Consider the following 15,918-nt stretch of genomic DNA (forward strand, 5'->3'; position numbering starts at 1 on the left):
CTTCCCACATTCCTATTTTTTCCTGATCAATAGCTCTAATCATATGAGAGGTCCTGAGTGAAAGAACAAGGAAGCAACCAACTGTGTAATAACCTCTAGTAAAATACAAGAAAGCATCCCACGCAGCTTTATCAAAGAAGTGCCTATTATACCATGAAAAGAAAAATGGCTTTCAAAGCACCACTTTGATTGTGACTGTGAAGAAAGCATTTGAGTAAGAGAGATTTCTGCCCACTGTTCTATATCAGCATCTGAAACCAGGAATGATAATCAAACAATTTAATTGAGAGACAGTATGGGTAGATCAGCATGAGATCTTTGGGATAAAATAACCATTGTTTAAAAATGAAGGGAGATGTTAGGGATACCGAATGTCATAGAAAAACTGCTATTAGTAAGTATAGCATTTATAGGTGCACCAAGTACGGCACATTACACTCTGCTCTCCTTCCCCAGGAAAAAAACAGAAAAAAGAGAATGAAAGACATTTCTGAGAACTTCAGAGATTATCACCAGCTACTTGAGAGAGCCTGAGGGACAGATGCTTGGAGTTCACAGTGCCAAATGCATTCACAATTTGTTGAAAAGCCAACAAAAAGTAAAGATGTATACAGACTTGTTCCTGAAAATGAAACCTTTTAGCATGAGACATAGCAAGGAGTCTGCTCTATTTTAAACTACCTAAAAAGGTCCAAGCACATTCTGCAGAATGGGAAGCAAGCCAAGACTTGTTTGAGCAAACTATTCTAACTTCCAAGAAGCTTTGAGGCAACACAAAACCCTGTTTATCAAAGACTCCAGCAGTTTCCGGGGGCAAAAGATCTATTACAGTAGTGGAACCAACAGGTTAAAAAGAGATTGGGATGCACCGCTCACCTGTAATGCTGCAAACATCATCATCTCCTCCTCTGTACATTCTATTTCTTCCAAGAGAATAGCCCATTTGGACTGTTCATACAGCTGGTTGATTCTGATGGCATCGTACTGTCAGGACATAATCAAAGCATTGGTACAGAATCCTGCCAAAGACCTTTTTGTAGCTGAGAAATGACCCCTGACAAATTATCTTGTAAGCCTGTTGAAAGCCTCAGTTTCTGCTCCCTGGTCAAACACTGTGCCAATTTTGAAATAACAGCATTTGTTCAATTGCCCAGAAGTGCCAGGTCTGTGAGATACGAAGCTTCTTGCCCACTAGGAGACACTACATCTGAGAATCTCAACAGCCAGTCTTTCATTTCACTAGTACTATACAAAGACAACTCAAAACAAACTTCTTCGCCCAACTATTTGTTTCCCAATCTTGTATTTTACAAATCTTGTTCTCAGTTAAGCGGTGTGCATTAATGCTGAGTTGTTATGGCCTGCCTGTTATAGTGCCTTCCTACCAGCTGTTAGGAATTGTAGGAATTGAAATCCAAAATACCTGAGGGCCAAAGTTTGCCCTAACCTGCTTTAAAAGAAAGTTTGTGGGGAATCATTCAGGGGTTGTGTGTTCCTACATCGCAGGGGAGGGAGGCTGGGCTATTTATCTATTTATTTATTCATTTCTATCCCGCTTATCTCCTGTGAGTGGGATTCAAAGCGGCGTACAACATATAAAATCCATACAAATACATTGAACAGCAATACATAATCAATTAAAACATCATATCCCGATTAAAACCCAATTAAGATAGCAAGTAAAACAATTTTAAAACTTACAACAAGCACCATATTAAAGATATCCATAACCTCCGGCCACTGAAGTTATTTGTCAAGTACAGTAGAGTCTCACTTATCCAAGCCTCGCTTATCCAAGCCTCTGGATAATCCAAGCCATTTTTGTAGTCAATGTTTCCAATATATCGTGATATTTTGGGTCAAAATTCGTAAATACAGTAATTACAACATAACATTACTGCGTATTGAACTACTTTTTCTGTCAAATTTGTTGTATAACATGAAGTTTTGGTGCTTAATTTGTAAAATCATAACCTAATTTGATGTTTAATAGGCTTTTCCTTGATCAGTCCTTATAATCCAAGCTATTCGCTTATCCAAGCTTCTGCCGGCCCGTTTAGCTTGGATAAGTGAGACTCTACTGTATTATCAAAAAATTTATCAGACTGGCAGCGCCTATTTTCATTCATCTGGGAAGGCCTGGCACCACAGAAAGGTTTTAATTTGCGAACGAAAGGCCATGATCATACCTCATTAGGGAGGGAGTTCCAGAACCGCGGGACCACCACCGAAAAGGCCCTCTCTCTCGTTCACTCCTGCAATGGTGGTGGGACCGACAGAAGGGCCTCTCCTGCGGATCTCAGGGCTTGAGGGGGTTGGTAGAAGGAGATACGGTCCCTCAAGTAGGCTGGGCCCGAACCATATAGGGCTTTGTAGGCTAAAGCCAGCACCTTGAATTGCGCCCGGAAACAAACCAGAAGCCAGTGTAGCTGCTTAAGGAGCGGAGTCATTCTTTCTCTATAACCCGCTCCTGTGAGCAGTCTAGCAGCAGCCCCACATAGAGCGTGTTACAGTAATCTAGCCTGGATGTGACTAAGGCGTGTACTACCATGGCCAGTGGCCTTTGCAGCCCCTTTTCTAAGATTTCATGCTCTATCTCTTTCGACAGCCTAAACACAAACCGGAGAGTGGCCTGTAAGATGTACAGCACATTCGGTTCCCAGTTCAGGTCTATGCACTATTAACAAGTGTAATGCACTTTGGCTATTCTTGCTGAACTACTCGGATAAGAATTTGCAATACATGCAAAAGACTAAGACCATATTCTATCAAGCACCACTGTATGTAATATATACCTTAGGATTCAAATCAAAGAAGCTGTGGTACTTGAACCGGAGAAGCAAGGCTTCGTTCTCTTTCACATCTTGCTCCATAAGGGACCTGGAAGAATCGAGCCACCTACCAACACAAAACAGCGAGAGCTGGCTCAGCCATTGCAGAACAACATTGTTTAAAATGTCCAGCTGCTAAAACAAACTCTTAAGAAGGCCTACCCTTGGTTGATCTTGGCCTTGTCCAGAAGCGTCTGTGGCTTATACATCTTGGCTAAGATTTCTGGGGAGGTGATGGGCTGGCTGACGGCAAGGATGCCCGGATTCCCTTCTGACAAAGCGCTGTCCCCGAACCAAGCCGAGGTTGGAGACAAGGGGCTCCCGTCGTGAGAATCGTAGGTTGGGGTCATGGTTTTGCTGTAAAGCCCTGGGCTTGAATAAATGCTCCCTAAAGAGGAGAGAAACACGGGGTTAGAATACATTTGGCATTTGATGTTCGGTTCAGTGAACACAACCATGTTTTTTTCAAATTAAGGAGCCTATAACTCAACATTTTTAGGGAATACTGGGCTAGATAGTGATTTTGTCTGATTCAGCAGAGCATATCTTATGCAAGAGACAGAAACATCAGATTCCTGTTTTAAACAACGCATAAAGGACGCCTGCATCTCCAATTCGCCACTGGAGCGCAGGGATTTCCAGGAATGAACTCTGCACATTACATCAGGCATGCAGAATGCAAGAATGCACCAAATATGCTCTTTTAATCCCGCACTTCAGAGAAAATGTCCAAATCAACTTTATGTGTATTCCAACATTGCTTCAGATTAAGTACTTGCCAAATTGGGACTCAAGGCGCAGGGCTTCGTTCTTGCCCTTTGCAATGAATGCCTAGAGAATGCTAATGTGGGACAAGGCACAAAAGAAGGCTCTGTTGCAATGAAGACCTTCTGCTTCACAGAGATGAGAGAGGAAGGAAAGCAGGCAAAAGAAAACCACAAAGGAAGAGAGGAAGTCCTACCCAGACAGGGCTCACCTTTCACTGGACCAATGTAAAGAACATCAGAGCCTACAGAGAGGAAAGAAAGGAAGTGAGAAGGTAAGGCCAGGAAGGAAACAGAAATAAAGAGTGAATCAGGGTGAAAAAAACAGGCAGAGATAGAGTAGCAAAGGATAAAATAAAGCAACGTGGCATGTGGTTCTTGTGGTAAGTTATATGTTTTATGTCATTTATTTATTTAATGTACCGTCCAGCCTTTATATAGCAGGAATGGGCCCACTTCGGCCCTCCCTCCAGATGTTTTGGACTTTCAACTCTCACAATTCCTATCAGGCAATGCACGTAACAGAAATCAGCAGAAATCTAAACATGGGAGGGTGGCGCAACTGACTAGAACGACTTTTTAAAAATGATACAAATTCAATAAACAAACACAAACTATATGACACAGTGGCACAATATAACTATTTTTTAAACAGAACAAATCTGAAATCCACCAAGTACTGCATATTATTTTCCCCAAAATAAATTTTTCAAGATTTACATAAAATCTTAGTTCCATTAGTTTGCAGCATGATAAAATGATTATAAATTCAACATTCAACAAAAGCATCCCTCCATAGGCCCAAATGTGGCTGTGGAAGAGTGGAAACTCCCCACCAACATCGGTCAAATTAATAAAAGGAAACCATGTTGAAAAGAAGCTTTGTTCTGACTGAATATTTTGATCATCTTGTACCATAGATGCCAGCTTTTTCCTAAATGCGATTTCTCAACATACAAAAAATAGAAGTAGCCCAACCTTTTCCAGTTCTGAGCTGTCTTGCCTCAAACCAAAAGAATCTGTTATTAGATCGTAATGATGTAATGCGACATTATCATCATGAAATACGGAGAGATGACCTTTTTTTTTTTTTTGAGTCAACAAGAACAGCTTGGTTTATAATTTGATTTACTATTAGAAATATCTTTCCCCCGCTAAATTTCTGAATACCGGGTCAAATCTCATAAAGAGAACGGAAATTGCATCATAACTTTCTGTTCAGGAAGAACAATATCAATATGGTTGTCCAGGCAGGCAAAGCAAATGAAGAGAACCAATCCAAACATGACCTTTTACTTCATTATATGAACACGGTATATTTACCCCAAACTCTCCACATAAAATCAAATTGACAAAGTCACAGCATGAGACAAATGAACATCTAAATGAAGCATCTGAAACAAAACATTTTCCATCTCTTGGCTGAACTTCCAGAAATAAACAGGCTGCCTGGGTCTCAGCGGAGAGTGCGGCTCCACGGCCTCAAAACCCACATTTCTTAAAATAGCACCGAAATAGATTCTCAATTGCACAACTGCTTTGTGGTGAGCTTTCTTACAACCTCTTGTCACCCAGGGCTGTTTGCGAGGCGTGCTCTCATTCTTAAGAGTTTTAGAATATTTGGCCTCACTATTACCATTCTGCATCGAATTACTATAAGGTGGTAGTGGTTTGGAAGCCGGGGATCCTCAAGGGTTGGATTTCAGACGTATTTATTTTGCTTCCACTCGAGTCGATAGCATGCCAAATTTCAATGTACCCAGAATTAAGCCGGTGCGGAAAGCAGCCTGCTGTTTTTCTCTAACATGTTGTCCAGAGAGACCATTCCAAGACTAATACTATCGTTAAACCTTTCTTAAATAAAGAAAACTATTCTGTTTGCGGAAGAGAATCCAGGGGGCTTATTAAAAGCACAAAGCAAAAAATTCAGACAGCTGACTTCTTGTACATATCATTAAATAGCGCTGAAATATAATTTATATGCAGTTAACCTCTGGGTGCCCCTATTAGTTAGAACCCATTTGCTAATGATCCATCTGTATTCTGCTATTCCGAAATGACAAATAAGCTCCATTTTTACATGCAACCTAATCAGCCCCACAAGGCGACCATTTTACTCCATTTTAATTAACCAATTAGGAAGCCAATTATGGTAGTGTGCTGGAGTGGACAAGGTTTCTAATCCCTGCTTGACAATGGAAAGTCATTGGGTGACCTTGGGCAAATCACACTCTCTTAGCCTCAAAGGGAGGACGAGGCAAATTCCTCTGAATAAATTTGCCAAGAAAACCCTGCAATAGCTTTGCCTTGGGTTTGATTTGAAGGTCCACAACAACAAAAGGGGCAATTGGGTGGATGGAGCAACTGAGCATTTTCACTCAAGGCTGGAAGAGAGGTTGAAGGAGTTTGTGCAGAAAAGACTGGGCAGTGGCATGATGCAACTCTTTAAACCCTGCTAAGGTTGTTTCCTGCTACCTCAGAAGGTAAAGCTAGGTCAAATGGTTCTATGTTATGGGAAGGTAACTTCAGCTGATCTTTAGAAAGAACTTATTGAGAGTGAGAGCAATTTGGCAATGGGACCAATGGCCCAGAGAGGTGGAGATCTCTTTCTCTGGAGGTCTCCCAAAAGAAGCTGGGCAGCTTCCTGCCAGGGATGCTCGAATAAGCGCAATAATGGCAGCAATAAGAAATTTCACAGCTGACTTGTGATGGTTTTAAATAAAGTAGAGTTCCAGTTATCCGACTTCCGGTTATCTGACCTACTGTATTATTCGACGTGCAGTCCAGGGTGCTTGCTGGAGGAACGAGATGTGGCTGGAGCAGACTTTCCCTCCTGGCAAGCACCTGGCCCTTTGGAGAAGCCCGCCACATGCTGCTAGGCAGCAACATGCAGCAGGCTTTTCTAAACCGGTTGCTTGCCGGGCGGAACGAGGTTCGTCCCTCCCGGCAAGCGCCCGGCCCTTTGGAGAAGCCCGCCACATGTTGTCAGGCAGCAACATGTGGAGGGGCTTCTCTAAACCAGTTGTTTGCTGGGAGGGATGAGACTTTTCCTTACTGGTAAGCATCTGGCTTGCCGGGATGGATAATAGGGCCTCCCTATGATCTGACAGTTTCGGTTATCCGACATTCAGCCCGCCCATTTATGTCAGATAACCGGAACTCTACTGTAATGGTTTTAATGTGAAGATAATTGATTTTAATGTTTATGTATACTTCTGGTTTATTTTATGTTCCGGCATTGAATGTTTGCTGTATATATATTGTGCTCCACCCTGAGTCCCCTTCGGGGTAAGAAGGGCGGATTATAAAGGTTTTAAATAAACAAATAAGTGATTCCCAAAGCTTTGGTCCTCCAGATGTTTTGGACTTCATCTCCCAGAATTTCCAATTGCTGGTCAAGCTTGCCAGGGCTTCTGGATGTTGAAGCCCAAATCCTCTGTAGAACCAATGATCCACAGCAGTGTTTTCTGACCTTTGCTCATCCATAATCTTTGGACCTCAGCTGTGTGAATCCCTGATTATCTGTTCAGCTGGGAACTGGAAGCCTCAAACACTTGGAGGACCAGTTTGGGAGCCATTGCAGATACTGCCCAATGCAGATCCTCCACTGAGCAGGCGTTTGGACTTGGTGGCCCTCGATGCTACTTCCAATTGTATGCATTTATGAACACCCAAGATACAAAATCAGAGAGAGCCTTGCAATCCCTCACTCTCGTTAAAGAACCCAAGTTACCTTGGATGAATAAAATGCCTGGTTTAAGATGACTTTCTGAAAGCCCCATGCTAAACATACCCACTATGAAAGCAATGGTCACTGGGAGCCCATTTATGGCTCAATGTTTGTTGATCAGTGGAACAAAACAGAGGATTTTAGAGACGAATTAAAATTAAATAAATAATCAAAAGTTAAATATGTTCCAGTTTTTTTAAACTATAATTATTCTTATGACATTTTTTCAGAAATATTAATGTCTCCAACCCCGTTATTATGCTTCCACAGCAGCGTTGGGAAATAAGAGATTGCTGCTTCCTGTTTAAACATAGAGGAGGACAACTACAAAAGGGAGAATTGGATGGACAGACAGATAGACATTTCAAAGGACAGATTTGTACTGTCAGGAAAGATTAAAATTCAGCACTCAAGAAGAATTTCTCATAATGAAAAGAACTTGTGCGTGTGTAAGTGGTGTTTTGTGTAAGAGCATAAGCATACAAGACAATACAGGCAGCTTAAATCAATTTTGCACATAAATCAATAGACATTACCAGCCTACAAGGCATTTGGTTTAGCTGATCTGCCTACCATTTCTGTATATGTAACTTTCCTTTTTATACTGTGCTCAATCTCATATTCTCAACAGCAATGTAAGGACTAGATAAATTATGCATTTTTTCATATTCATATTCAGACTACACTCAGAGGAAGTAAGAAAAAAAACCCTTCTTCTACAACATCTGAATTTTAAGCAGAATTCAGATTTATACTTGTATCAGGACAGATGCTTGATAGCCATGGGGCCTGAAGGACAATGACAAATGGAATCCAACTGCCAGTAAACAAAGTGCATTGGAATTAAAGGAAGCCAGCTGCTTCAGTATCATATTTTTGCAATGCACATTAATAACAAATAGAAGCCAATACACTGTGTAGCCTTGAATTATACCCTGCATTTATTTCGAGAGAGGGATAGAGAGGAGCAGTGTGTGATGACTTGCGACAAAATGAAATGTTCAGGCATGAAACCTGCTTTTGCATTCGTTGAAGCTCCAACCATGAAGTTTGAGCATTCACGTGCAATTCTTCAAGGGAATAAAACGCAGATAAGATACATGCAGGAAACGTTTTTGTAGTAAACATGTTTGCATTCTTCTAGAACAGGCATGGGCAAACTTGGGCCCTCTATGTGCTTGACTTCAACTCCCAGAATTCCAAACAACCTACCGGCTATTAGGAATTGTGGGGGTTGAAGTCCAAAACACCCAAAGGGCTGAAGTTTGCCCATGCCTGTTCGAAAATCATAGAATCATAGAGTTGGATGAGACCTCACGGGCCAAGAAGCAGGAAAATCACATTCAAAATACCCCTAGAAAAAGGTCCTTCTGTCTTGGGTGTTTTTTCAATTACTGCATTCCATCGTCATCACTGCTGCAGATGATTTTCATCAAATTATTCCTTAACTAATAGTCAAAGGTGGCCTTTACTGGCACTCAGCTGAAATAAACCCTATCGCCACTGCGCAAGCCACGCTTATCACAAAATCCTGCCAAGCACTTCATATTTCACAACAATTGTGGGGAAAGAGACTTCTTGTTTGCCTTTCATATTCTTTGACAAAAGGGCAAAGGCACTCTTGACAATTTATTTACAATTCTGTCTTTTGTGGAGGAAAGCCAAGGGCAAGAGAGGACCGAGGGCAAAGCCTAACTGCTGAGTTGCTCCCTTCTTAAAATCAGCTGACCCAATCCTTGGGACAGAGCAGCTAGAAAAAGCAACAGTAAACAGGAAAACTGAAGGAGGGAGTAGGAGGAGGGTACAAGCCGGCCCTTGGACACAAGGATCCTTGCAAGGACCTTAAGCGATATGGAGTTGGGAAATCCTGGTCCACTGGTTATCTGTGCACTTAAAACCGTCATATTATCATCAAGGAGGTGAAAGAATTCCAGGCATGACCAAACAATCTAACAGAACCAGAAACACAGTTAGTAAACAGCATTCGGAACATTTGATTAGTACATATTAAGGCGGGGAGGACAGGCATCAAGCGCTAGAATTCTTGTGTGGTCTGCAAAGACATGGTCATTAATTTTAATTCTGTTTTTTTCAGTTCCAGTAGTAGTAGCAATTATTTTTCATCTCTTAAAAAACACCAAGATCGCAAACAGCCAAGATTCTTCCCCTTCCTCAAACCAACACATCCGCCCCCAGTTGATAATTGTCTTTTCCATATCACCCCTGCTTCGAAGTTATGTGCTGCTGGGATCAGCCCAGGACAGCAATCATGCACTCCCACAAACTGCAGGCAATTCAAATTCTACAAATAATTACCTATTGCTTCTTAACTTGTGGGTCCCAACCCTAAATGCGGATCCCTTAGTTCAATGTTGAGGTTATGGAAAATTTGGCAGCAGGAAATGGATTCTGAACACTACCTAGACCAGTGGTTCCCAACTTATGGTCCATGGACCACCAGTGGTCCCCGAGAACTAAAATATGGTCCGCGGCCTCACCGTTACACTGTTGCAACGAGAGTGACTGATCTTGCGAAACCCTCTTATAGTGCCGAGACAATGGGGATGTCGGGAGGTGAAAGGCTGATTATCCACAAAAGGTGTGACAACAAGCCTCCTGACTTCTGCTTCTCCTCCTCCTCCTCTTCCCTCCTCCTAAGTGGAGCCGTTCCATGTGGCACATGGAAGCAGGGGCACCTTGGTGTCATCATTTTTAGGCCTGTTCCTGGGGTGCTAATTCAGAAAATTGCATTGAATAGACCACATCAGCTCTAGATTATGAGATATGGTTTTCTGTGGGTGAACACATGGCAACTACCAGATGACATATGTTCTGTATCAGAAACTAGAACTGATGTGGTCTATCCAATGCAATTTTCTGAATCAGCACCTCAAATAACCAAACCAAATATAAAGTTGAACAAAAACTGATTTGTAACCCTTTTGGTATTAATGTTGGAGAGTGGTCCCTGGTCAAAAAAAGGTTGGGAACCACCGACCTAGACATTACACAAATCTATTAAAAACAACCTACAGTGCTCACAGTAGACTCTACAGAAAATGCTTCAACTGTACTTTTTCTTGGGCAGAAAGTTAAAGAAGCCTCGATGTTTATTCCCTTTCTTTACGCAGTATACATACTTCTGTCTTGTCACCTAGTTGTAAGTTGCCCTCTCCTCCTTCTCAGATACGTGCATCAGGTAATGAAATGCTGAACTTTAATTCAAGTTCATAAAATTACAGCAGACAGTATGTGGGATTTTAAAAAGACATAGAATATAGAGAGCTAATCAAGAGTGAGCATAATATCTTGGCTTGAGTATTGGACTAGATTCCAAATCCCTGCTTGGCCATGGAAGCCAACCAGAGGAGAATTTGGGCAAGTCGTGCTCCGTCTCAGAGTAAGGCAAAAGCCAAATCCCCTCTGAACACATCCTGACAAGAAAACCCCAGGGCAGCACCTGCTTGAGTCACTGATAGTTGGAAATAACTTGAAAGCACACAACAACAACATAGGAAGTTGTAATTGATCTAAACAGATCAAGAACGGCAACCGTGGAGAGTATGTGCACCAATGTCTAGTTTCAGCACACTGGAAGTGATGTGATCACTTTTATGATATTCGGGATACTAGGTTGCATGTTCAGGAACTGGGACCTTGCATATGTAAAGCAGGTGCTCCACAGTCCCTCCCTAGAAAAGAAAGGCCCTTCCAGGATTTCAACTGACTGCAAGCTTCACAAGGAAGCTCCTAAACCACTTAGCCACAAAAGTCAGCAAAAAGTATTGTTTTAAGTTTTGAGTTGGTACTCACTCACAAAACGCAAAACAAATGTCAAGAACATTTTTTGGAAATGAATCATGGGCAAATGTCTTTGGTTAGCACCGGCGGCCAAATTACTATCTTTAAATGAAATGTTTATATGAACATGAGACTGTATATGGAATACTCTGGAAAACTAGGCTATGTGAGGAGGGAGCGTTCCAGAGGTAAGTTGCAGAAAAACATTTGTTATTCTTCTCTGCCAAATCCTTAATACTTTTTACAGCTAGAATCTACAAATTGTAATAACAGAAAGTTGTCTATAGCAGGACAACTTTGTGAAACATCATGTTATACCTCAAACGAAGGAAAGAAAAATGAAATACTTCCCTGAAAGTAACACCTGGTTATATTAATTTTTGCTCAAGAAAATGTATTACGATTTATTTTCAGGGGATGTCTTATTTTTTTCATGGACATCAATCCACATTTATGCATGTACAAAAATCTACATCTATTCAAAGACAGTTGCACCATCTTCTTCTGAAACACTGTCATGACAATTATGTCAATAATATCTTTTTATGTTTAATTATATATTAATATTATTACTTCATAATTCAATACATCCGCTGTGTGTTGCAACAAATATACTACTGATAAATGCATCCGTCTGGCTGATGATCTAAACTGGGGCTTATTTTGGGGGTAGGGCTTATATTACAAGCATTCTGAAAAATCATGCTAGGTCTTATTTTTTGGATAGGTCTCATGTGATGGACAGTCATGTGTTAACCCAATCAGAACTGCATGATATGCCTTAGAAGTAAATAAATATTTATTTATAACCAGCTGTTCCACAATTATATCATCAAAACATTAGGAAAAACTTCCTGATTGTGAGAGCTATTTGGCAGTGGAATATGCTGCTTCCTCGAAGTTCAGTGGAATCTCCCTCTCAGGAAGTTTTTAAGCAGAAGTGGAATTACCATCTGTCGGGAGGGCTTTGATTGTGTCTTCCTGCATGGCCAAAGGGGATTGGACTGGATGACCCTTGTGGTATCTTCCAACTCTATGATTCTATGACAGAAATTTACATAAAATATATTGGACTATTAGATTACGACCTGTTAGGATTAGAACCTATTGAAGATCCTAACCTATTGCAGTGCTTCTCAACCTGTGGGTCCCTGGGCGTTTTTGGCCTACAACTTCCAGAAATCCCAGCCTGTTTACCAGCTGTTGGATTTCTGGGAGTTGAAGGTCAAAACATCTGGGGACCTACATGCTGAGAACCACTGGCCTATTGAGTAGCAAAGTTTCACAAGGGTTTGTTTAGTTTACTGGGTAATGGAAGATCATAGATATCTTGTTTCTATTTGATGTTCTCAGCAGACAAAGATTCAAGCAGACTTCTTTGAAATAAGGTGTTTGTTTTACTCACACTTTCTTGTCAGGTTAAACTTTAAAATGTTTCAGTTTGTATCTTTAACTTATAATCGTTAACAGTCTCTTCAAAACTATATTGCTCTGTATAACTCTCTTTATAACAGTCTACTGCCAAGGAACTCAAGCCTCAACTGACTTCTAATTTCTAACACTGGTTTCTGTACTCAGACTCAAGCCTCAACTGTCATTCCTCAACTGTCATCCTTTTAAACTGCATTCTAAACAGTTACTGAACCAGTTACATGGTCTGTAGCCCCTCCCACTGCCTCAAGTACATAGAGGTAAGAAAACTGAAACCAAAGAAGACATACGCTTCAGGAAATTAACAACACATTATAAACAGACAAAACATTGGATAGGATAAGCTTGAGAAGGTTGCTATCTCTAACAAAATACACTGATATGGTCAATAAAAACACATACCCTAAATACCCTAAAAGATACACACCCCAACTGTCCGTGGGCACTAAGTAGCGGCAGCTTAGGTTAGTACCTGGACAGGAGTTAGAAATATTAAATGCCATAATTCTGTATATCAGAGGAAGGAACTAGCAAAACTACCTCTCAGTATTCCTTGCCAAAGAAAACCCCACAAAACCCATGGGGTCACTATAAATTGACAGGGGACTTGAAGGCATGATGTGCACACAAACACTATGAAAGACTGAGAACAGCAAGGGAAAACAATGCATATTTTAAGATCAAACTTTCAGTAAACTATGCGTGGCCCTTATCTTACAGGTCTTAAAATATGTACATTCAGAAAACCAGGGACACTGGGAAATATCTGGGAAACATTAACACTTGAAACTTGCTTGTGGCCGAGATATTTTCCATTGATGTCAAGAGAGAGAACTCTCTTGCAAAAAGGCTTTTAACAGCAGACTCACACATTTGATAATCCACTACAAAGCATCAATAAAGAGCCAGAATGTATTTGATGGGTAGGTACATGATACCTCTTGTTGACATTTAAAAAGAGGAGGTTGGCCTTTCAGAAAGGGGACAGACAGGAAAAGATGTGCTAGACATTAAACTACCAGGCATGTTTTCATGAGTAAAATGATCTGGCCATAGAGGTCTCCAAGGAGGGTCCTTGAGACCAGATCCAATATGCCCTTTCTACACTTCCAAGCCTTGGACGCCGCCTAGTACTTCCTGCTGCTAAGGAATGCAGAGATGCCATTCCTTCTCAAGCCAGGGACCCCTAAAATTAGAGGGGAAATTTTGACAGGATGGAAAGATCCAAGCTGAGAGTTTTTCCAAGAACTCCCAATTGTTTCCCAATAGGAATGCTTGTACTAGACATAGGCACAGTCCTAACAGCTACTGTGCTGGCGACTGAGAAAGCATAACTATTGTGCCAAAATAACATCACAATGTATGACACTGGTTTTCTGTAATGCAGCATATCAAATTTGACATAGTGTTGATGGTATCAAGGTCTTGAATAGCATATACTTTTGGCTGCGCCTGGAACCTTTTCCAAAATGTTCTAGCGTGGCAATACCCAGCTGTCACCTATAGCTTCAGGAAGCCCAATACTAGTGTGTCTTTTGCTATTATGGGGATTATCCATGGAATTCATTCTCTTCTGGTTTTAATCGGTTTGTTATATATTTTCCGGGTTGTATGGCCATGTTCCAGAAGTATTCTCTCCTGACATTTTGCCCACATCTATGGCAGGCATCCTCAGAGGTTGTGAGGTACCTGACAACCTCTGAGGATGCCTGCCATAGATGTGGGCGAAACGTAAGGAGAGAATACTTCTGGAACATGGCCATACAGCCCGGAAAGCATACAACAACCCTGTGATCCCGGCCATGAAAGCCTTTGACAATACATTTAATCGGTTTCTTTTCCATCGTAGATTACCCACTTTGATTTGACTGTCCTCCGATGGTTTGCAGGAAACCCATAACTGGTTTGATCTTCACACATTTAGGGCCAGTAGTAGGCACATCTGGTGTTTTGTGGGAGCACCATTTGTTGATATTTTGGACATGTGTGAGACAGGGTGCCCAATGGGTAAATGAGGAGAATGGCCACTTCCCAATGGCAAATGGATGATGTTGACAGACTAATGTTTGAGTAAAAGGCAGAGGTATAGTCTGGCCCCAAAAACCAAAGATTCTTCTGAAATCTCACTGTTCAACCCCATCAATTTCACAGAAAGCAAACTGATGAGTCTCGGGAAAAATACATTTGCTCAAAAAACAAAAGAAGGCAAAGTAGGAGCCAAGACAAAACAAAAGACCGATTTTCTTGTAAAGGGAAAACTCGAGCTTCCCAGAGAAATGTGCTTTCTGTCTCCCTCACATATAAACACACATACAACACAGGTACAAGGCTGTCAAATTCTGCAGTGTGTCTAGACAACATAGTGGTGACTTATGGCCATCACACATAAAGAACTTCTTTAAATATTGTAGACTTCCCATCTGAACAACAGGGCGGCTATGTCCCAGATTGTTTTCAAAATATTTACAAGGCTTGGAAGTGCTCCATTTTCATGCTCAATGGCAGATATATTTTGAAGCATACACTCTAATGTCTACTTTAGGGGGAAAAAACACAGCAGAAATCATATGTGTAGGCATGCAGAGAAGGCAAAGAACACAAAGCTATATTTAACATATGGGGGAAATGCAGTTTGCAATTAAATAAGAAAGACTAACGCAAAAAGGGTAAAAATATGTTTTCTATGAACCTCTTAAGTGCTCGTAAAAACACTTGCCCCATTATTCAGAACTGATAAAAGTTAGAATTTCTTCACATAAAGAAGTTATCACCCACTGTTTTAAGCAAAGAATACACAAATAGGGATGCGTGAAGGAGGAATGTACACACAGATGTGTCCCCATGTTTGACACACTGAGTCTTAAACAATTCTTATAAGAGTGTTAGTAGAAGTCCAGATGACAACATGCATCAGGCTCAGTGTTCAAAGGAGCTCTTGACACAGTGCCATGGTATTAACAGCAAAGCCAGAGGAACAGAAGCCAAATGCTATCATTACTAAATATTATACGGCTCTAGGGTGGATTCTGCAGACTTGAGCAGCAATGCCATTTCCTCTGCAGCCATCAGGAGATTAGGTGTGACAGGACATCATTCCTGTTAGCATCTACTCCAATTTCACTTTCGAGATCTCTCTCCCTTTTTTCGGTGCCACTTTCGTCTTTCCTTCCGGAACCCCACCCTCTTAGCTCATTAAGGCACAATATGGGCTCCACCTGATCCTGGGGTGATGAGCGGCCCTTCCAGCTCCAGCGTTTCGTCATCATACTGATCATCCAGCTTTTTCTTTTTCTTCTTCGTTGGGTCTCTAGGCTTCCTCAAGAGGGAGAGCTCCTCTGGATGTCTGATGTCTAGGGAAGAA

General features: G+C 41.3%; 1 protein-coding gene across 4 annotated transcripts in view; it reads right to left on the reverse strand.

Moving 5' to 3' along the window:
- fermt2 (FERM domain containing kindlin 2) overlaps positions 1 to 15,918 on the reverse strand; it is a 116,031-nt gene that overhangs the window by 29,398 nt on the left and 70,715 nt on the right. For 2 of the 4 annotated variants that reach the window (XM_062968686.1, XM_062968684.1), the window contains exons 4-8: positions 15,773 to 15,907; positions 3,808 to 3,840; positions 2,994 to 3,219; positions 2,796 to 2,898; positions 877 to 984 (exon numbers count right to left, since the gene is read on the reverse strand). In XM_062968686.1, coding sequence (XP_062824756.1) covers positions 877 to 984; positions 2,796 to 2,898; positions 2,994 to 3,219; positions 3,808 to 3,840; positions 15,773 to 15,907 — 605 coding nt within the window. The remainder of the gene's footprint in view (positions 1 to 876; positions 985 to 2,795; positions 2,899 to 2,993; positions 3,220 to 3,807; positions 3,841 to 15,772; positions 15,908 to 15,918) is intronic. The other 2 variants (XM_062968687.1, XM_062968685.1) reach the window with 1 other exon arrangement.

This window comes from Anolis carolinensis, chromosome 1, assembly GCF_035594765.1.
Source record: "Anolis carolinensis isolate JA03-04 chromosome 1, rAnoCar3.1.pri, whole genome shotgun sequence".
NCBI classification, from domain to species: domain Eukaryota; kingdom Metazoa; phylum Chordata; class Lepidosauria; order Squamata; family Dactyloidae; genus Anolis; species Anolis carolinensis.